The 24,542-nt window shown below is 39.7% G+C and overlaps 1 protein-coding gene across 4 annotated transcripts in view; it reads right to left on the reverse strand.

The window, feature by feature from the left end:
• Window positions 1-23,728, reverse strand: part of LOC128875779 (disintegrin and metalloproteinase domain-containing protein 10) — a 117,219-nt gene extending 93,491 nt beyond the window's left edge. For 3 of the 4 annotated variants that reach the window (XM_054121657.1, XM_054121656.1, XM_054121655.1), the window contains exon 1: window positions 22,742-23,727. In XM_054121657.1, the coding sequence (XP_053977632.1) occupies window positions 22,742-22,820 (79 nt within the window). In that variant the 5' untranslated portion in view covers window positions 22,821-23,727. Of the gene's footprint in view, window positions 1-22,741 lie in introns of all 4 variants that reach the window. The other variant, XR_008456882.1, reaches the window with a different exon arrangement.
• Window positions 23,729-24,542: the final 814 nt, after the last annotated feature.

The raw sequence follows: 24,542 nt of genomic DNA on the forward strand, positions 1-24,542 counted from the left end.
CTTCTACATCGGATAATCAACCGATTAGCTTTAAAGCGTCGCAAACGTCGTTATAAAAGGTATTTTTAGACGGCTATATACGTACGTGTTTCGCGTCCTAGATTGCGAAGGGTTTGAAAAAGGTGAGCCCTCCTATGACGCATTCTGCGAAACTGAATACAAAGCGCGAGCGAGTTCTTTCGGATGCGAATGCTGGGCGAGCACCTTCCAAGAGTAAGCGCCGGATCTAACCGATTCACGATGTTTCGTTTAGGGTGGAAAATACTATCGTTGACCTACAAACTGGGCAAGGTAACGCTGAAAGGGAACAGTGATTATTCTTTTCAAATCCTCCGCCTCGTACGCCTCGCGTTGCTTTAAATGCGCGAGCGTGTAACCAGACCAGCGGATTTTTACAACAACGCTTATAGTGCTGGTGGAAAATCGCTGGTCGGACATGCCAAAGGTCAGCTTTTAATAACGGAATTTTATTTAACACACTCGTGGTTTTGTTTGTTCTATATACGTGCACTTGTATAAGGGAGAATTAAGTAGCTTTATACCAGGGTGTAATTATTGCAATTTCAATCTGATTTGTATCGTATATAATTTTGACTAACCGTTATGTCTTACGAAAAGGCAACACTCAATTTTAATCAAAATATTTCGGACGGGGTGTTACGTGATAATGTAGTTACAATTTTACTATTTAATAGAACCATAGCAGCGAGAAATATTGTTTGTACCTCATAAAACGTATCTTCTCGTTAAAATACAGGCAAAAGATATTCTGAATACTCTACCGTGATTCAAAGTGCGATTGCCAAAAGTTGCGTCGCAAATTGGGAAATTCGCGTGTTTAAACGTCTGTTAATTGGACAATGCGAACGTGTCGCGGCCGACGAGGGCATGTAAAGAGTTTTATCGAATGTATATCGGTAAAATGAAAGATTGGATTAGCACATGATTGCGCGGACAATTGAAGAGTTGAATGGAATAGGGGCATTCAGATAGCGAATTTATTGATTCAATTTCGTCATAACCCTGTCCCCCTCTCACCCTTCAATTTTAACTGCCGACAGATGGCACGTTGATGCCGTCAAAGTTTTCGAGTTCAGTCTCACCGTGGTTTAGCATAATCGATGAGCAGCCGCACCGATATTACCGGGAGGAGCCATTTCATTAATCAGTGAACATTAAATTGTCCTGTTTGTGCTCCTCGGTAAAGTAATTATTGCCTCGAAGGATCCGCCGTGTCACGAATACGTTTAAAATCATACAACCGAGTAGTGTTTGCAATTAAAAAATAGAATTCAACAATCGCAGCATTTTCAAGTATAAATTACTTATATATCTGAACGTTTCGACACAAATTATATTTGAGAAACATAAAGTGGTCAAAAAGTACAAAGATTCAAAAAGATTTAGCATGACACGATATTACTTTCGTGATTATTATATAAGATCAATATTGCCACAAAAGTTTAAACGCCCCTCCCGAAAACAGACAGAATACGTTAAATAAAGGAGACGGAAAATCTAAACCAATCTTTATAGACAAGGGTGAAAAGCGTCGCGACGCTACATAGAGACGTAAAGTAATAAGAAACGGTACTCGTTTAAACTGCTGCAACGGGAAGCGCCGCGAGCAGAAAAGTCAATTAACGGAGACGGGATGTTCTCGTCTATCAGATATGACTTAATTCTACATCCAACGCGACTTCTTTCCCTCCGAACTCCTTATTCCCGATCAGCCCTGCCTTGATTCCCGCCTAATCCAATTTTTGTCCTCGGGGGATCATCGAATGGTACGCGCCCGGACAATACTTCTACCCTTTCTCTATTACCTGTAAATTTATTCCATTCCGTCGCTTCGTTCCTCTTTTTTCTTCGCTCTGTTTTCCTACTTTTCCAGGCCGTTCGTTCCATTTTTATTCCCCGATATCGAGTCGCTTATCAATTTCCTTTTCGTTATTTTAGCGTGGACTCGTTTTTTGTAAATCATAAAAAACGCGCGCAAAGGGGCCGGGGAGGGAGGGACGGTAACGCAATTTCACGAACTATAGGGAAATCGAGTTACTGTCGTTCTGCGTTTTACGTATACGCGACCGGAACGCGCAACGAGTGCTAAAAGAATAACATAGTAGCTGTGGCGGAAAAAAACTGGATTTGTTGAAAGACAAAGGGTTGGAAGGATCGGTGCCCATCAGACACTGGGAGCATCGAGGTATGTTGATCCCTTCGAATTAGCACGCTGTAGCCTACGTGGATTTTGGTATTATTTCTAGCTACAAAATAATTAATTTATCAACACGGTGGCTGTCAACATTCAGCTGGAAAACCGCGGACAAGGTCTGTAGAAATTAATTTACTGCAGTGAATTTGCTGCATGATTTTAACTAGTGATAATGTCGAATTGAAAATGTGTGGGTTTGTATTCGTGTCTGATCCAGGTAAAATTTTGTGCAAATCTTGTACAGAGAGAATGTATCATACCTGAAAATGTGATATTTTTCTTCAAGAATAATTCCTCGTGCTAATATGAATCGCGACCATCTCCGTTTTGCGATATCAATCTTCGTTATCGAAATACAAGTAGCTGAAGTTTTTACGACGTGTGTGAACGCATACGAAGGTGCGTGATCAGCTGACTGACGTCTAAGTGGCGGGCGTCAAGAGACACATACGTGAACTTCAATCGTTTATATCGCGATAAGGAGGCTTCCGATTGTAAAACGGTAAAGATACCTTCCGATGTCATTTGAAGACACATAATTACCAAAATATGTTAAAAGGCAGCATCGATCACCTCGAAAAATACCGCCGGTTTCCCCAAACTTTGTTTTAACGCGTCAAAAACGTTTCAAAATTTCTTTTAACGAGTCAAAGCCACGAGCACCGAAAGCAAACTCATGGAAACTATTGTTACAATTTTTCCTGGCAGACTGCGAAATTTTTAAGGGAATATAACACGAGTTGACAATGACTTTTTCACGAAGAGAACGGAAATTCTTCTCTCGCCAGGCACGCGGAGGCTGCGTTATTGATTTTCTGTAGGCGCGTGCGGTTTTCCACACTCCTGGCTCTGACTCGCTTTCAAACGAAACGCAATCGTAAACTTTCTCGATGACTTGCCCTCAGGTGCATCGAGTGTGACGCAATCTTAATCTGGCGTCAAACGATTTACAAAAAAAAAAAGGCTATTATAATTACAATGATTATTGGAAGTTTTAAATGAAACTTTATGCTGAATTTATTTTCGCAAAATTTTGAATTCCTTTTACCAAAGAACGTGTGATTATACATCGATGTATTTCGATGTATTTCAGCTTCTTCCACGCGGTTCTTAAACAAATGTCACAGTGCGGTCTCAACAAATGCAATCAGTATTCTTACGTGAAGTCTTCTGATCGAGCAACCTTCCCCCCGCACACTATAAAAGTTATAGAAAATAATTTCAACCAGCTGAGAACCCAAGGGCGACGAAACAACGCGACACAAATTCCGAACAAGGAAGCTTCTCAAGAAACGCTCGTGAAAAGTCTGACGAGCGATATTTCCTGAAAACCAGCAAAGGAAAAATAAGGCAGTCTCGTTATAAAGCGAAGTGTAGCTGTATCGATCGGTGAAGAGTATACTCGAACTCCATCGCAGCTACATTACAGCGTATGAAAGTATACGTATCGCGAAGCGAATGAAAAAAAAAAAAAAAAAGAATTCGTGGGGCACGGAAACAAAAATTTAATTAAATGCGCACTGTCCGTGGCGTGCGTCCCGACCTCGTCGTATATTGAAATCGAATCACTCATCTATCACGATCGCCTAGCTGCCCGCGCCACACGCCAATGTTTTCCAGAATTTCGGAAATCGCTTTATCCGCGCTGTCCGCGGATCGGGATATAACGACAAAAATTCGAATTTACGATGATTTCGAAGAACCGACATCCGATATTATCGAGCGCGCGACAGACTTTACTCGAAAAACAAAAATTCGTCTCGTGGAAGGATACAGGAAAAATACATAAAGCGAATTGGACCGAGAAAAATGAACCATTCTCGAGGAGATAAAGGTTCAAACAGCGAAAAAACTTTCAAATTTGAGGAAACAAAACTATAGCGGTGTATTGTACTCCAGAAGAGTACTCTGAGAAGATTATTCTAGTTCTAATGCACCTACAATGCACATGTACGAGGTATTATCCTTCTCCTGTAGTTATTGATATAAAATTGAAAAATCTGTTTGTGATTTCCTTACAATTCCGAGTATTTTGATTTAATCCAGATGAAACTTTTTTGAGGAGTTCTGGCGGAGAGCGTAGGTTACTTATTTTGTGGAAGTATAAGTTGTAGCTATTATTATATCAATGTAAGACTAGTTCTCAAATGTCCAAATCTGTAGTGATATCATTTTTATGCTTTAGTCTGGATGACGCCACAACACTGCGAGTCTAACACAGAGCTGTACCGAGCTTTACGCAAGCTCGAAGGCAGTTGAATTGCTATAGGTTGCAAATAGGCGTGGATCGTCTTCTCTGATGATAGCGAGGAACGATAGGAGGATGAACCATAATTGCTTGGACAAAGGCGGCGCGATGCCTTTGTGAACGGATCGTGTTATCAAACCTCAGCCAACTCGAACCATTCACGACTTAAACTGAGACACTTACGCCTGATCAGTGGGAATATCTAAAACTGGATAATTGAAAATCCTGCGATTGCACCTCGAGCGCTTTTGGATGGAACCCAGGCATTTAGGGGAGGAAGAGGGTGGGCTGCGTTTGGAATCACCGCTCGATTATTCGTTCCCTTGACTGCATAATTAAACTAAAGGTCTTAAGAGATCTGGAAGATCTGTAATCTTCGAGAATTTGCAATCGATTAGGATTTAAGCGTTAAGGAATTAATTTGGAATTTATCCGTAGGCTTCAAATTGCCTTTGTTAGATTTTTCATTGAAATCTATTACAAAAATTAATCTCGCGATGGACTCTTCTCCAATACTGTTGTTACTTGATTTATAATTCTGTGAGTTTGTTAGATAGTTGAATAATGGCTACATCAGCAGAATTGACGCTCTGATATAACGCCAAGAAGTCATTTTTCAACAGTCCGTTTAGAAGACGTATGTACTTCAGGCACAGAGAGATCTGTGTGAACTTACATTGTTTGTGATGGTTTATACGGTTTGATGATCGCAACTACTGCGAACTTCCACGTGACAGACCAATACGATAGACGAGCCATACCCCTACAAACAGCAGTCAGAAACATTAAAACTTTATGCGGTAGTTCTCTCAGAACTTTGCCTGTAATCAGGTCATAACCCGGGGCTTTAGCAAATAATAACTTAGAAATTAAGTTCTGCGAAATAGACCTCAAAGCACTCGAAGTTCCATATCATAGTCTTCACTGGAATGAATTGTGTCCATTTTTCTACCTTCTGATAAATTGAAAATTCGTACACGATACGTATGAATCAGCCGTTTCTCGATGTACTTTTGTATTATTTCCAATTTAAAAAAAAAAAAGAGAGGATCACGAATGAGATACGTCACGACGCACAGTGCACAAAGATAACGTTACTCCCTCAATCATTAACGTATTAATCCCCTGAATTGGAACTGATAATTTTCTATATTTATTTATTTACATAGATATCACGGAAAATTACGTTGTATCGGTGTACACGGCAGACATTCCCAAATCCCAACATATTTCCTGGCTTTATCTCGCACGGTCGTCGCGTGAACAGCCAGAAAACGAACGCGGGATGGTAGGTAAGCCGAAAGTTTATGGTCCTTGGAACCATTGCGATAGGAATCGCAATTTTTGCTTTACCGTAGACCAGGTTTAATCGCTCCTTGGCAAATGACATTTTGCGTTTCACTTATCAGGATATTCGCTCGATACCAACACCATAACAATATTTCCTTCGTTGCTGGATCATTCTTCGTTTAACCCATTCACTGGCAGGCAAATTTGAACCGTTTTGCCTTGGGGACCAATATTTAATACAGATGTGTAATCTAGATTATTATTTTGATAAAAAAAGTGATATTAAATTTGTTGTTTTAAAAAAAAAATTTACGATCTTCTTCTGCAATAATTCGTGAGTCAAAAGGCTATAAACTTATCTCTTGAGTAATTGCGATCAATTTGAACTACAAGATATCTCGTAGTTGGCAGTGAATGGATTAAACTATTTCGCGATGATTTTAAAAATCAAGTTTCCTGCAAGAGGGAATTTCCATTTTGATTTTCGCCAATTCGATATAGAAAGGCGAGTCGACACCATGGAAAGTATCCAACGTCTACCCACAAGCGATAATGTACTGACAATGATAGATCTGTTCAAACGACGTCGTCTATCTTTCTTGCAAAGATAACTGTCCAATATTGAACGTTTAACCGAAAAAGTAACAAAACTAGTATTATACTTTGGATCGTGAGCGATCGAGCTTGAAAATGTACTCTGTTTTTGAAACAACCTGGAATCGAAATATATTTTAAAAATATTGGTAATAAAATAAGAAGTTTTGTACACTCTTGCTTTAAATATATGAATAAATGTAGGGTCAGGGTACAAATTATTTGTTGTTCAAAGTATATTTTTAAGTCCACGAAATATTTTCACTTTCAAAGATAAGAAAACAAACGCCACATGAAGCAATTGTTTATTTCGAAAGAAGAAATTTGTTGCTCGCAATAAATTTAGTTCCAGGTTACACACTCCAGGGATCTCGAAATTGGGTCAGGTCGCGATAAATGGGGCACCAGTGTATTAAAATATTTATAGTAATGCTCCCTACATCGCATCATTTACCCAACTCAAATCGAGTGGAAATAAAAAACTCTCAGAGTACTATACAGAAGACTGATGTCACAACATTTTAAACCATCTATTTCGGGCATGCTAATTAAGAATATCTGTCATTTAATTCTTAACAAATTTTATTTTTACTTCTCATACGACATACGCAGTAACAATTATTTTATCGTGCGATCAATCCAAATGAATACTCGATTCGAAATGAAACGAACACCGGAGTTATGTAAGCTCGGGCTATTGTTCGCGATAGATAACACGCATATGGCCAATGTCGATCGATGAACAATTCCAAACACTGTATATTTCCTGAAACTCAATCAAGAATCTCTTTTGTCACCGTGATAAGCGAACTGTTCGCCAATAACTGGCGAAATGCGGCTCGACGAAGGCTTGAAAATTGACTCCATCGATCGACGAAAGTTCATTAACCAGTACATTCGGTACATCTGGGATTTGGAAATACAAAAAAAAAAAAAAATTCAAAACAGTGAGTATTGTCTAAAAATATTGACAATCTTTGTTATCGTGGCAGAACTGGTTCACTGAACTCATGAAGTATGAATAGTGCACTAATTTTAAACGTCTCGACTCTCAAATCAGAGTAATCTTCGGTAACTGTGAATTATGTAAATGTATTTATTCGATATAAATTGAGTTTCTAGACAAAGAAAATTGAGAAACTAGAAAGACTCCAAAAGTGAACCAGACGAATCAACCAGACGAATTGCCACTTTAACGAGCAATTTTGACGACCAATTGAAATATGGATCCTGTGCAATAAAGTATGATTAATTTCTTAATAGGCAATATTTTTCAAATTTCTTTCGAACGGCCTCGTTTCCCATGCCTGTTCCGCGTACTTTAAATTAACGAGTCGGCCATTTTGGCGAACAATATTCGTCGGGCGACGGTGCACCCGGGGGACTACATTTATCTCCGCGCACAAAACTTCCCACATTAATTTCGGCCCCTTTTAAATTCCTGGCCCGACTTTTGTCAGCTTTCGCGTAGCCGTCTCCTTTGTCAGAAACATTAACGAAAACGCAAGTTATAACGGACTCCGTAATAAGGGCGGTTAGATTTCGGTTCCGGGGGACGAGTTGAGCAGAGAGAAAGGAGAGGAAGAAGGGGCCAATTTATCGTGACACTGAATCGCCAAGAGGAAGAGGATTGCGATAGAAAGTGAATAATGGGAGCAAGAAAGCTGGGGGATTCGGGATGAAAGGAAACGAGAGGGGGGGGGGGGAGAGAGAGTCGTCGAGACCGAGAGACACGAGAGTCGGAGAAAAATGGGTGTACATAGAGAGTCGCGAAGAAAACGGTGGATAGTCCTCGAGAAACAAAGAGAGTCGGAAAGAAACGGAGATGGACGGTTAGAAAGCAACAGAGAGAAACAGTGACGAAGATTCAGAAAGAAAAACAGAGAGGAGGAGGGCGATGAGAATGCACAAGAAGAAGACACAAACATTGGGTGCAGGTTGCTGCAGGACAGGGTCTCTCAAGCCTTACCTTCCGGGTCTTTCAATACCTCTATTCCTACGAATCAGAACACAGAAAAACCAACAGAAATCTTTCATAAATTGCCCTCCAATCGATCAAGTGCGAGGCCATTTTTGCTCGCACATATAAATACCAAAAAAAAAAATTGACTTCAATCCTCAGGGTACATACAAACATCCTGTAAAAATACAAGTCTGGACTCGCTAGTTATCTCTCTAGTTTCTTTAATAAAAATTTCATATTTCAAAGAAACCACTCTTACGAATCCCTTTATTTTGATCATTATCAAGTGTCGTGGGCCTCGGTTGGAGAAACGCTGCTGCACAAGCTGCATCTACCGATATTATTTCGCTCAACCGATACGTCTTCGTGGACAAGACAAGCAAAGAGGAACGGGAAGCGGGACGCTCGTTCCGCCTATACAGCACGTACCGGAAATTTACAATGCCCTGGTGACTATGTCCACGACACCACCACGACACCTTCGACTGGCTTATGCGACGTTGGTATCTCTCGTAGTATGCGTGGCGATCGCCATATGGACGCGGAAAATTAACTTGTCCCGATCAGCTTCCTCGGCAACACGTTTCCTCGCCTTTCACGTGCACACTGCACGCTTCGGCTCGAGATAATGACTATTCGCGGAGTATAGTCCCGGTAATACGTGGTTTCGCGAATTATCTTGCGAAAGCTGTAGAATGCCATTCACGAAAGAAGCCATGATTGATTTCCTCGTCTGTTGTGAACTTGAAGAGTTTAATCACGCATGTACGGCATGGGACAGAGTGTGCCATTTGAAATTAAACTTTAGAATATGTTCGTTGCATTCAGTGATGCTGAAACGTATTCAAGGTAGAAGAGATTTAAGATTAAATACACGAATGGAGTGTTTAGTTTGCTCGGAGGTATTATTAGATCGCTTGCTTTTCGGTTTTCAATGTTTAATATTCATTCTACGGCGTCGACCTTTCTTTGGGACCTCTTCAGGAATAAATTGAGTGATTCATAGTTAATGTTTGGTGACGACAAACGAAGTTGGGGTTAGTATAATAACGTTATTATCATGGATATATGAATGTCTATGGTTATTATACGATAATTATTCAAATGAGGAATGCATTTGTTATTCGATACAGGTTGTTCATATTTACGTACGTCATGACTGAAACGTTCTTCTAAATTCTACTCTTGCGCATTCAGTGAAAGAAATGGATTTGAAACGATAAATAAATGTATTCATTTAAAATATATATATGAATACAGATATATTTCGATGGAATGCAATGATTAATATGAAATAAATTTAATACGTATGTCGTTTTATTAATCACAGACTATATCTCAGATTTCAGTTATCATATGTTATTAGAGCGCCGAAGCAAACGAGAATGCTTCAATTTTAGTACAGTACATATTACATTACTACTAACAAGTGTTTATCACGGAGATAGTATTCGTTAAGCTGCTCAACTGTTCCCTCTACAAATTCCCTCTGCTATCGCTTACAAAGGAACTAACAATAAGCCCGCCCCAGTTCCTAAAATCGTGCTGCACAGTAGGATAAAGGGATATGGTGAACTTCTCGAGCATGCTCAAGTGACATATTGTGTTCACGGGAAAGTAAAATCCCCTTTTTTAAAATTGAAAAAGGAAACTTGTCGTTTTAAAAGAAATGTTCTTATATAATTATATACGAATACACAATTTCCATTGTAAATTTATTTAGTCTGTTTTTGTAAAAAGTTGCAGGTTCGGATAAATTCCAAATTTTTATCGCAAAAATTACCTCAGCAGATCATTCCCTTCCATTCCTTATTCCTCCGCCTACTATCGAAGCTGATGAACTCCACTTGATAAATTCAATCGGTTTCCCACAGAACATAATCAATTTTAAAATTCTTGCTTCGGTTTCCATTCCAATATACAATTATCCGTGTTTCTTTAACATCCTCTATCTATGTACTTGCCTAAATATTTATCTGCATTCGCAATAAAGAAATACTGTTCACGTAAACGAACAAGCAAGTGCTTTACTTTGTAAAAATTACCTCAGGAGATCGTACATCATCCCCTATTTATTCAGCCACTGTCAAAGCTGATAATCCGAACTAGCAGAATAAAATTACTTCTCCTCTAAACATAATCGAATTTAAAATCCACGCCACGACTATCTTACAGAAGCCGATACCGTTTAACGAAACGCAAGAATGTACAATTCTCCGTGCCCGTTTAATCGGCATTCCTCGGCTTCTGCTCGCTCTGTCCACTTACGCGTACCCTTCTTCTTCGCGCCTCGCTTAATTTACAACTTCGCTGTATCTCTTCCGGCCACTGTACGTAAAGGGTTCGTAACGTCTCCCCCGGGTCTGGTCCCCGTGGGAAGCTCGGAGGCGAGGGATTTCTCGGTTACACTCAAGGATTTAAGTCGAGAACAAAGGATCTCTTGTAGGGGAGGCGAGCGTCGCCGGCTTGGATTTCGATTACGAGATAGATAGGATCCACGTCGCCCAGATAGTTCACGAACGGCTGAAGAACTTTCGGGGCATTATCCCCTGACCATTAAATCTACGGGTTGACTATCATAATGCTGAGCCAAGGAACGTTTGGCCAGCGCGAACCTATTAACTTCGAATTTGCTGAAATCTTAACTGAACGGAATGTGCATTCTTTTGTTTTAGGTATGTTCAGTCGAGGATGCCTTATTCAGAAGATAAGACTAATGGTAAATGATTACGACTAATTATTCAATTTTCTGCAAAAAGTTGTTTCATGCAAACGTGAGTTCATATCAATACTTTCCTTAACAAAATTTATAAATGGTAATGTAGATGTAAACTAACACATTGTAGGTCATAAATGAAAATTTTGTGTAAAGAGTAATAGGATTTTTACATATAAAAATATGATTTGTTTCGTGATAACAATATTATATTAAATAATTTTAGTTAAGACGTCCTTCTTATTGGATTACAAGTTTCATTCTGGCCGTAACTAGTCGTCCAATATTAACAGTATATTAAATTCTGCAAGAATATTGCAGTTATTGGAGAATGCATTAAAATTTGGAAACATTTAAATAACATAGAAATGATAGGTAAAATTATGCACAAAGTCTCTTAACCTCGTTGGGAGATTGAAAAGTGACATGTGTCAGTGTCAGTGTCAGTGTCAGTTAAATTATTCATTGTTGAAGCCGTTAATACCGAAGCAGAGTTTGAAGAGATATCTAGATATATTGACGGTATAATATTTCAGAAGCTATTCTGGGGTTTCATTAACAAACAGCAGGTTTATTTTTATCGGACTTAATGTCAGGAAGTGCGTTATAAAGGTCGGTTAATTATCTCTGCGTGAACAACACTTTTTTATCGATATTGAAACCTGAGGAACCGTTATTGATCGTACCATTTCTTTTGGTTATGTATTTAAGTACAGATTTTCAATTTGTATAATTATATAGGTTGCAGCGATAGTAATTAAAAAAGTGCCATTTCATCTAAATCAGATCTAAGTTAGATACACGTTGGTTGAAAAAACACGATTTTGTATCTGAAAATAATTTCAATTAATCCACTCAATAAATAAACAAAATATAAAAAATAATTCATCTACATAGGTACAGTGATCGTACCCCGTTGTAATAATTATGGAACAGAGAATTACAAATAAAGCTATAAATAGTAATGCCAGCAAGGTTAACAAGCCAATCAGGGATGCTTAATACCGCGAAGACGCGAAACGACGCAGTTCTCAAGGAAATGTCTGAACGATTATGCGATACATCGAGCTTAACGGTAATTTATAAACAAACTTGTGCGCCAAACTTTGATAACAGTAAAGCGAATTACCAGACTCGTAGCCGCGACGTTATCGTTCTCTGCAGGAAAGTCGCGTTTGGAGTAATCGTCCCCGAAGCAGAAGGAAATTCCAAGTACTCTTGGATAATTACGATACGACTCGCTCAATGGCGGTCATTAAAATTTATTACCGAATGAGTCACAGCAATTTGTTCGCACATAGAACGAGCTGCTAAACGGCTTTCCGTTCCCTTTACGCGATACTGTTCTTGATTTCGCTTTGAAGCCCACGTCAAAAATCCTACGCTCCTTCCCGTGCAATTATCGAGTCCCTACTGTTCCGCGATTAAACACGAGCGCCGCCGTTTATTCCTGGATCTTTCTTTGCAGGAAAAAACGAACGAACGAAAGAGAACTATTTAATCTGCAGGAAAGGCTTGTCGCTTTTACGCTCCTCGTAATGAGTATGTAAACCTTCAACTGAACAATTCGTTTCCATGTAGGCAATATTTTAGAGCGCCCTTTTAAAGCAAAACTATTAAATCCGTGAGCCTCGTGACTTTAATAATAAATACGTAAATCTGTAATTGAGCAATTAATTTTCATTTGAAGAATTTTTGGATTACCCTTTTTAAAGCAGAACTATTAAATTAATTGAAGAATGAATTTTCACGTGGGCAATATCGTATAAATGTCTCTGGCCAGAACAGTAAAATTATTTTATCATAAACGATAAAAAATAACGCATGAATGCTGGCGCGTGACTTCGTCATAAAAACTTTTTCTACAATTCCTTAATTGCATACAGATTATACATTTAAACTTTGTATCTTTACTATTAATTATTCATGCACTTGGCGATAAGATATCTAATACGTACCATTCAACGTGTTAAATAGCACGAATAGATAAACTGCCTAGCGAGTTGTAAACAGTCCTGGATGACAACGAACTTTACATCATAAATCGATTTCATTATTTATTCACGTTACGACAGCGTGAATAGCGAATGAGAAGAACGACAAAACTTTCCTGCAGACCTAAGACGCGATGACACTATACCTAGTTCTGCTATATCGTCTGTCACAAGTGTTGAGCTATTGTTAGAAAATAGAGCCGTGGTTATTTTTAACATGTTAATTGTACATTATTTGAACAGCCAACAACCGAAGGAGAATAATATTTTACGTCGCTTTTGTTTGATTACAGTAATGAATAATTATTTCGCCGATCTCAGCAAGCATTTAACAGATGATTTGTTCCATAAACTCGATCGATCTAAAGCTTTATTTGAAGAAGGAGATTAATTTGTTCTTTATTAGCAGAAATTGAAACGTTTTGACTTGAACAAATTAATACCTAGTCGTCGATATCAACAAGAGGAACCAATCTACACCTCGACGTATTTGTAATTAAATAACTAACTCGAAAAAAAAAGTACCAACTTACTCGTGCCTTACAAATAGTTCTAAAAAGCAAATTCTCAGTGAAAATCCATGTTTTTTTTTTATTTTTCTTCCAATAAACCAACATACCAGTAGCAGAACTCGCGGCAAAACTAGTTCCACCCATAATCACATACACAACATTGCGATAGTTCATGGGACCTACGTTACGGTCGATAGAAAATACATGTGAACAGCCATGAACGGGAATACCGAAGAAATCGTGAACGTACTGTCGTTCTAGAACGCAATTCCACGGAATGGGCCGTCGAATGCACGGGATGCAAGTATGCATGCAATTAGAGCAACATCTAGAGAGAGTAATCGCAGAACGAGGCGTCGATGCGCATGCACGGCTGGAACGTGTATTCGCGCACGATACACAGGGCACGCAACCACGAAGGACGGAAGCATTCTTATTCCCGTTATCGGTTTTTCGCTTGCTCAGTATTTCACTTCGCGTCTTGCCGATAAAATAATCGCACGTAAAAATTATAAAAAACCCGTTGCGTGGCGTTACGTGACGGCTGGTTAGGAACGTCGCCGTCGGTCGTACTGCGCCGCCGACCGTTTCAACATTTACGACCGTCTCGGAAAGTCGCGTAAAATTTTTATCGGCATAACAGCGAATCCTTAAACGTTCACGGGCTCATTTTATTGCCATTTTTAGGAAGTGGAATTGATCCTTCGAGATAGTATTTAAATTTCGGTAGACTTTAATGAGTCCAGGTCTGGTCTAGATCGGAATAAAAAATTTCCTACATAAATGGATCTAATTTAGAGAGCGTAATACATAATCGATACTTTGGCGAAGTAGCCAATAACACATTTAAGCTTGTTGCACCTATAAATAGCTATCGAAAACAATAAAGTAAAACCGAGTTTGAGGCTACTGCCCTTACACTTCCAACGTCGCAACTGTACAAATAAAATGATAACGCCGCGTATTCTCTTGGAAACTTGCACTCAGCTTTAAACCGACGATAAATCAGACGTCGATTAACGAGCTATGGGTAACTTCGCATGTCTCGGCGTGCAAGCAGCTCCCAAGTAAGAAACTGGCTTGCTTCCAAGACCTTTCCAATCGCCTTCTCCCTGAGGATGATCTCGAACTTCTCAGCTGACCGATCGTCCATCGGCGCGATAACGAAAGCTTTACGAACCCGAAGCGCGACTTCGAGACTGTCCTCGGTCCACTGTTATCTCTCATCTACTACTTTTTTTCGACTAATTCTACGCCAACGGAGGAAGTAACCGGAAACGCAGAGGAAAGGGTGTTTCTTTTTAGTCTTCTGTCTTAAGACCTTGACAATTCGTGAATTTGTCTCTCGAACACTGTTGACGATAGCTTTATCGAATCAAGACGAGTATTATTGTTCGTCAAGGAATAGTAATTTTTGAAGGAATTATGAGAGTGGAAGCGGTTTAATGAAAACACAACCGGAAAACGAGACGTATTGGTGGGCCTGGATTTTTCAAATTCTCTTAATCCGAAACAAAAATAAATGACATGGTCTAGCATTCGGTGTATGTGGAGGGGGTAAGGCCAGGAATATGGTGAAACGATAATATCGAAAATTCTTGAAATAGCAGCGCTTCAAAGAGGAACGATAGAACTTTACAGAAAAGGTGAAGCATTTTTGTAATTAAAAAAAAAAATCATTGCGAATATAACATGGAAGAAGCGTTTACTTCGTACATGTACGCTGCCGCTCGAAGGTATATGAACACTTCCTTAATCATCTATTAATGAAGATCGCTTGTGTTTCTATATTTTCTGTATTTTATATGTTTATGTTTCTATATTTTGTTTGTGTTGCATTCGAGAATATATTTTATTAAATGTCTCATCGTCGTGTGTACCAATTCAATTTCCACGACTACGCTAATTTTTCGAACTTCAGCGCAATACTTTAGGAACATCTTTGAAAGCCCTAAAACTTTTCGAAAATCCCAAAGTAAAATCGATGTTCCCGAAGTTCCAAAGTAGAAGACTCCCTCGAACGACTCCGTTCTGCGAGGTTCGCGGGGGGAGGGGGGAGGGGGAGGGGGGGGGCAAGAAAGAGACAGAGGGGGAAAAAGAGAACAATAGAGCTGGAAATCTCAAAAAGACCTTACGACCTCGCAGAGGGGATAGGAAGGACTATCGCACGCGTTTGCATATCCTTAGGTAAACCCTCTTGTTCCTTGAGCCAAGCCGAATAGCGGGGTTGTGCCAGGAATGCCGAGTAGAAAGTTTCGGGGACGACCACCTATATCGCCCGAACACGGAATACCTTAGAGATAAGATCCCCTTGATTCGGGAATTCTGAATTCTCGGGGATCCTTCCATGCCCCTATCCTGAAATTCCTACTAAAGTTCATCTTACTGCATAAACATCTTGGACAAAGGCGATCGTCGGCTACTTCGTGATGGGCTAAGTCAGAAATCGAAGGCTGAGTCGATAAATACTAGGTTCCGACGTTCGCTCTCGGGCGCTGGACCGTTCTCAGCTAGTAAAGGCTTCGTGTTTTGCCAGCTATTCGAAGCATGTATACAGAATCAGCTTTCAACGCTAAGTTTCGATCCTAGGCAGCCTCTTTTGACACTACCGGTGACTACACTCGCCTATCATAGCCTCGTCGTATCCTACCAGGTGACTGTAGTCGCTAGAAAACTTCTTGGAGAGTTGCTATAAGTCCGAAACAATCTATACAATTCCTTCGCAAATTCTCTACTAGAGTGTTTCCTATTAAACAGTACACCCTGTATACCGTGGTATCAAATATGTAGGAAGTTATGTCGCTCACTGCGATAGTGACACAGGTACTCGTGTATTCATAAATACGTCTAAAAACCTGCCAAGCAGCTTTATGACCTCAATGGTCTAAATTCCATGAACCTGTTTTCACGCAATATCTTGGGAACGAAATCGAGGCAAACCTCTTGCGCAGTGATTGTCATTAAACGACGTACACAGGCCAGAAAAAGATTTCAATGACGGCAATTGAACACTTTAACGATCAACTTACGTCATTCGTGTAAGAAGCAACTATAGATATCGTTTAGGCTTCAAAGGAAATCTAATAACGCAATCAACACTTATAGACGCGAAGTTAGAAAATGTTGTGTCCGTTGAAAAGCTTTCATACTCGTTTGTTACTTGAACAAAGATGCCTGAATCACACGTTTCACAAGTCGTCTAAGATAATAGCTTTGAATCTAATGTCTCGTACACGCGTGACTCGAGAGATTGCGCATTATAAAGAAACAAGGTATGTATACCTTGGTCGCACTTTTATCGCTCAGCCTACGTCCTGGATGATGAATCGGTAAACACGCTGTGCAAAAGGAGCAACGAGGTAAAAGTGATGCAATAAATGGATAACGACTGTTTCGTCACGTTTCCGTCGCGAATCCACCGCGGAGAGAACAGTGTTCACGGCCGTGTCTATCGGATCTAGAATCCGCAGGGAAGCACTGGCCTTACGGGGGACCGCGTTTTGCGGAATGTTCTCTTTCTCTGTTACCAAACTGCTGTTTTCCTTGTGAAATCGACTGGAGAACTTTGCAAAAATTCTCCCAACATCGTAATACACCGAGAAGTTATCACATAGTTATCTCCACCGCTTCCTGAAACTGGACACGCCGCGTTGCGTCTCGGTCGCTCTGTTTCCCATTCAGCGATCAAATTTCACATACCTGACCGAGAGCTTCCTGCTAAACGTGCAATGGCCCCTTTTTTGAGCCAACGGAACAATAGAAATAGGTGAAACAAGTATACAGTGGGTGTAGAAAGTATTCGTACACCGATCAATTTCCAAAAAAAGTAGTAAATGTTGTTTGGACTATATCTATCTTAGATACTTTCGAGAATATGTAAAATATCATTGATTATAAAAAAACAAGTCAAGAAACTACAATTTCATACAAAAGTTTTTTGGGAAATTAATCGGTGTACGAATACATTCTACACTCACTGTATTTAATTAGAGGAGTAGAGATTGTGTATAGAAATATTGATTGTGAGATCCTTGTGTACAGAAATTTAATGTAAACAAGTAATAATGAAACTAAAATGTGAGATCTAATAGACCGTCGCTAAAGTATTGTACATTATGCTGCATGATTGACTACCTTTCAACGTTTGACGAAAGTTCATACGTAAACCTTGCTTATTATAATAATACCTCAACTCCAATTTCTCAATTAATCGTGATTATCCGCAACAGGAATGTAACGTATTATAAATGTCAAATTCGTAATAGTTGCAACGTACCGCGTCGCTATATTAGACTAATAACAGTCGTAAATTGTCACCACGAGTTGGATAACCGCGGTATATTATTGAGTTAATTGCATTAGAAATCAAAAACTGAAGGAGACTAGCTGAATTCAGTATTAAACATGTATGTGTAGTAAACTTGGTTCGCGAACAACGACGATATCAGATCGAGCTCCAGTTAGAGACCCGATGGAACTTTCCTCATATAATTATAAAAAAGTTCGTGGACATGTTTAATTGTTCACAGAAAAAGGAATTTTCTCCCTCGAAGAATATGAAGAATAAAAAGTATCGATATCTCGGTTACTTTTGATCCTATCGATATTTTCAATGGAATAAACAAATTTTGAAAATTTAATTTACAATAACTTTTGTTATATACGTTTTTGCTGTAATTGCAACGGTAAACAAGATACACTATGGTTGGTTGTTATCTTAAATCATCACGCAATATTCATTAAGAATATCTACTATCAAATTTATTTAACATATTCCAACATGTTTTATGCGAATATCTACTATTTTACAACTTTTTCTGCTCGACTGCCTCTAATGTGCTCTGTAAATGCGCCAGCATATCCTTCGAGTATGCTCTACAGTGTAGAGTCTACACCAAACAGCACTAAGGAAAAGGTCGCTCGCGACGTTAAAATCAAGACGTTATACCGTTTGGTTCATGATTGTAAATTTACCGGAAGTGAACTTAGTTTCCCGAATGTGGTATATAAAAATGGCCCCAACGTGCCGCGCCTGGAAGATTCCTCGAACTTCCATTCGCAACGATCGAGGTTCCTCGAGGTATTGAAAACTTCGTGAAAGAAAAATCGATTTTCTGTCCTTGAGATATAGCTTCGAGGTAACAAAACGACCTACTTCTCGGAGTAAACTACATCTTTATATTCCGGTTGCGTTACACGATCGGCGATGAATTTTTACATACACGAGGTTCACGTATTCCCTGAAGAAGAAAATTAGAAAAACGGTATTCCGCGATGGCAGTAACTTATTTCGGATATTTATAGGAGTCATGTAACCCATACAGTGCCAAATAATGAAGACTCTGTGGCGCAAAGATTTTTTTTTAGTAGAAGGAGGTTAGTTGTTGCTATAATAAATTATAGGGAAGATCACGAAAAATGTGTAGTACATTTTATTCAGATCTTAGCTCCATGCGTCTTGAAAATAATATATTTACAATAGAATAACCTTTCTCATTCGATTTCGTATCGTCACATCTTGAACTATATTTTAAGATAACTCTTTCCCCTAAAATCTTGGAATAAACTTTGTGAGAAATATTATTCAAAGTATTATAGAGAAAATTCCCAACTATCGGCACCATTTTGGTTCAAAAAGTGGTGTTGCCCTTTAAACACGGGAAGTGTAAGAATAATCTCCACGTTTTCTCTTTTATCATTCGCTGGCGGTTCCAGATAGACAGTGGCGCGCTTACGAGCGACTATCACCTTCATGCATCGGCCACGGGTCCCTAATTGGGATTTCCGGCGAGGGTAATTTTACGATTTACACTCTGGAGAAGAGGAACTCTCTTACACACGATCGAACACAGAAATCTTTGTGTCCAAACACAGCTCGATATAGCGACCGTAACGAACACACGCGGTGAATCGTCGATTCAGCGACACGATAAAATTTCTGAAACTCGCACATGATTCACCCGATAACATTACAGGGAATTCCCCCGCTGTAGCGACCGGTGATATAGATTTAGAAACGTTATCTCTGTTTTCTCGAGGCTTCGTGACTCATGAAATCCATTCGAATCCTAATGCGAATCCGCGGCACGTGTTATCAATGATAAAACCGTCCGATGTGCATAGCTGTTTCGTATTTAAAAAGGGTGTACAGATTGGATTGCCTTTGATATCGTAGGCAACTTTGAATGCACAGAGTTCCAGAAAAATGTAACATCCGAATTAATGTTACTGTGTATATTATATTTCCATTAGAGTTAGTTGGGATTACTATGAACCATAAGATGGGAGTACACAAGGCATATTTTGAAAGAGGATGTTGATACGAAGGATCATATCGACATTGAATTCGCTATACTAAAGAGGACAGAAGAATCGACTTGGCTGATAGGAGAAATTGAATATACAGTAGATTTGTAAATAAGAAAGAAGGTTTGGTGAAAGTGTTATTTCCACCTACAAGCTGGAAGAAAATCAGCTTCTGAAGGTCACCGATCTCTCGGAAGTGTGCCTAACGCAATTCGCAGCCGAGAAAACGGCCTTGAACGGCCAGCTTATTCTGCATCGACTTCAAGTGCACTTTTACGAGTTTTACCCATAACGATATCGAATTTGCATACTACGATACACGCTACTCTTTTTTTTCTCAAATCAGACAGAATTGTAAATAATGTTATTGATCCGTACCTCAGAGTCAAACAATGTTACATTCAATGTTTAGAAATTGATTATTTTAAATAGTAATGAGATGTATAATATTTCCACGTATTTTTACCGAATTTCCAAAAAATGTGTACTGAACGTAGTTTATCTATGAGATATAGGAATGTATTTATTTGTTCCTGTTGCTGGTTTCAAGAGGCATTTAATTACCCAAACGAGGTTCACTTCAATGTCGCCTTTACTAGATAAACATTTCTAGGAGCATGACGTCGAATATCAAGTTTAGTCGCAGATATCAACTCTTGATGTAGTAACAACCGAATTGGCCTTGTGTGCCTTATTTACATTTATGTATGTACGTATGCCCAAGTGATTGCCATTGCATCGTTATAACGAGAAAATTACTGCCGACTATTAAATGGACTGAATAAGCAAGAAGTGTAATAAAAAGACGCGTAAAACTCCGTCAATGACGATAGGTTAATTAATCTAGCACCTGGCTTTTCCGTCTGCATGGTTTCTATTATCCAATATCAATTTAAAAATATAAACACGTCGGTAAACACAAAACTCTATAGGTTTACTCAATTTTATCGGAATAAGGAAAATGTCACCCATAATCGTGCTCCAATAATAGTAACTAATGTTGTAAATAACTTTGTAATAGAGAGAATTGATATGGTCGCTCTGAAGCAAACTTTTATTAAAGATTAAATTTTGCTACATAATATGATCATTTGGAGTAGCTTCCATTGTGCAGCAGGTTTCATTTTCAAAACAAAGTCAATACCTCATCAAATTGTATCTTGAAAGATGGTAAAAAATTCACATTTGTACAGAAATGAGGAATTTAATATTCACTAATTTCATTTGAAAATGAAATACTTGAAAATTTCACGTGAAAGCTTATGGCATTAAATGCAATCAAATGAAGACGAGAAAATAATCACTATTTTGCAACTAGATAACAACGCACCTACAGATTCCAGTGTAAACAAAATTACCTTCAAGCCGAGTTATGGGTGTCAGTGCACGTCGCTGACTGACGCTGATTGCATAGCAACGCGGAAACAATTTAACAAAAAACACTTTCTGCCTGAATAATACGTATTTCCCGCCGTGTCCTCGTGTTAAATGAACAAAAAATATTTGAATACGTCTTAATATGAAAGTCTAAAAATGACCTTGGGAACTTCCAGGAAAAAATACGATTCGGAAGACACGTAATACGATCCTTATCAGGCCTGCTAAGCCAAGTGGACAAACAAAAACGAATTTTTAGATTGCTTGCACGAACGATAAAAACAATAAGAACGAACGAGACATCCTGTATTGTGATAAGAGATAACGGTGCAACGTAGCTGGAACCATTTCGTTTGAAGCCCATATCTCATGCAGGCTCTGATTTTTTTTTTCCAGAGATGGAAAAACTTCTTATCTGGATTAAAATTCCAAGTAACGAATACAGAAACAAGTTTCGTGCGTTAATTGCTTAATAAAAATATAAATAATGATAAATATTCAACAGTAGCTACTCCAAAAACCTGCACGTCACGCATCGTTCTCGATGACGTGTGCGCTAAAAAATTTGACGTAACTAACGCACTTCTATACGTCAGTTTAGCCGCTCAAATTCGAGCGCCGCAATTGATTGTTTTCGTCGGCCGTCTGTCGTCAAGGGGTTAACGAGGAACGCGAAAAACAACGATTTTTGAAAGGAAGCTGTGCACTTGCCTCCCGTTTCAAAAGCATCGCGGAGAAACGGCGCGAGACACGTTGGTCGTGAAAGGACGATTCATGAGATGCAGAGAGGAACGCGTACACGCAGCTGGCCGCGTGCACGGATACACGCGCGTCCATATGACATGGAGCAAACAGTACATTTCACGGGCCAGATGTCGAGCGACACAGGGTACACTCGAGCAAAACACTGAAGGTATCAATGAACCGATTCTACCGAGAACAATCAGCCTTACCAGATAGGTGCATCACATTTTCAGAGATTAACTCTTTGTGGCACGCGATTATAAAAGAAAAATAAAATTCAAGCTACACAGAAACGCAATGTCAACAACTTGCTAACGGGTTTTGACTTGTATACATTTCTGATTCCACTTATTGTACTTTCAGCGTTAGTTCATAATATTGTCACATTGATGAAAAACTTTCAATAAAATAGTAAAGCTAAGCAAAAGGTGGGATAGTTTTTAACCCACCTAACTTCAAAGAGTTAAATCAGAAAAATTGAGAAATATTCACCTTTCGACTGGCTCCGAAACTTGCTAGCTTACTCACGCGCTAAATGATGTACGATCGGCTAAAACGGAGTCCAGAAACAGGATTCAGCTGAATCATCTCAAGACTCTCGGTATAAGAAAAAAATATTGAAAAACTTGGCGTCGATTCACGTTCCCAGCGGGGAAGGATAATAATGACCTGGATGTCCAGCGCAAGAAATATTTTCCAGGACCGATTAGTTCTGAATTAAAATCCGAATCTGGCAAAGTTCGGGATGGCTGAGATAAAAAGTGGAATAATTGTGTACTTACCGCTCTCGATGTAAGGTACCAGCAACAGCAACAGCAGAAAGGGAACGTATCCGTACGTGTCACTGATCATCGTAACCATATTCTTCTCTCACAGTTGGAAGCCGCTGGCTAGGTATATCGGCACCACCTCGCGCGTACGTGCGAACAACAATAAACAAAACAACGACGCGACGACGCGAGGAAGTAGCGGTTTCGGAGCGGTTGTCGCTCCGGCGGTCGCAACAGGACACGGGTTAACACGATGCGAGGACGAAAGATAACGCCTGGCACGTATATATGCGGCAAGGCTCGATGACGCACCGGTGATCGAAGATATCTGGCCGACGTTACGAATATATTTCACCACTCAGCCAGCGTACCACCTAGATACAGCATAGCACACACTCGACTCCGATTTCACTCGCGTTACCTTGTGAACGCGCTCCGTTGTTCGCGCGCGCGACTTTTCGGAGCAGCCGAATCATATGCGAGAAGCAACGGAAACCGAGGATGAGAAATGACAAAACGAGCCACAGCCACGGTACACGGCACGTCCTCCCGACACGGCCTCGACAACTTACGCCATCGTTTTTCCAAACGAGTATTATCACTTTTAACGCGGACGGTCCTTACCACCGACGATCCGCCCCTCGTAACCTTTTTTCTGTCGCACGGGATATAAACGGTCTCCCTCGCTCCTCTCGATCTTTTCCCCGTTCGTTGCTTCGGCGTTGCTCGTTTCTTGGTCGTCTCGCAACCGTCCGTGCCAGCTGACTGCTTTCCTTCCTCACACTCTTTTACGAAACGTACTCGAGATTTAGCAGACGCATCGCACCAGCAACAAAACACACACACAACGTTCGGCCAGTCGCCACCATCGCTACTGGCAGTTCTGCCACCGCAGGAGCTTCGACTTTCCTGCCATGTTCACGGTTTGCTGTTCTCTCGCTCAGAACCGCGCCACCAGATGGCGACAATTACTACCTGGTCATTACTGTCTCCAGGGCCGACTCGAGAATGCGCGGCGCTCCGTGTCCGTGGACCCGTCAACCCACGATTATCGAAACATCGATGGAGGTGCGCCGTGTCTCCAAGGCGCCAAATATAACATTCAATTTGAAACACCCATCTAAAGAGAAATTGAGCGCAGAGCAGTTTTAAGTTCAAGGATAATTTCTTTCGAATTCGATGCAAGCAAGCAATGTTTAGTTTTGCATTTCGTAATTAACAATTTTATTTGATTATTCTATTTAGGGCAGTGATGGGCAAAACCGTAGGATTCGAATAAATCTGAAGTCTGCCGATATGTTTGCCTCTTTTCCTCTTTCGAACATTTCCCAGAGGAAGATACGAAACAAACACATCGGCAAACTTCTGATTTATTCGAAGCCTAGGGTTTTGCCTATCTCTGATTTAGGGTGTCACCTAAATCTTGGTACCCTAGAACAGTGCCTATGTGACGTATGACTAGAGCCAGTGATGGGCAAAACCCTAGGCTTCGAATAAATCTGAAGTTTGTCGATATGTTTATCTCGTTTCTTTCTTTGGAAAATGTTCAAAAGAGGAAACGAGACAAACATATCGACAAACTTCAGATTTATTCGAAGCCTAGGGTTTTGCCCATCACTGACTAGAGCCAATCCTGGTTGGGCTATAATGATATCGTGTAACGTTATAATAAATGATAAAATGTGATGTTATTTAAGTATATTTTGTATCAAATTATTTAATTTGTAATACGCTGGTATCTTAGCTGAAATATTAAATTGAGAGAAATCACTTGAAGATGTACACGGAAGTTCCTCCTAGGGAATTTCTATTT

This window comes from Hylaeus volcanicus, chromosome 4, assembly GCF_026283585.1.
Source record: "Hylaeus volcanicus isolate JK05 chromosome 4, UHH_iyHylVolc1.0_haploid, whole genome shotgun sequence".
NCBI classification, from domain to species: Eukaryota; Metazoa; Arthropoda; class Insecta; order Hymenoptera; family Colletidae; genus Hylaeus; species Hylaeus volcanicus.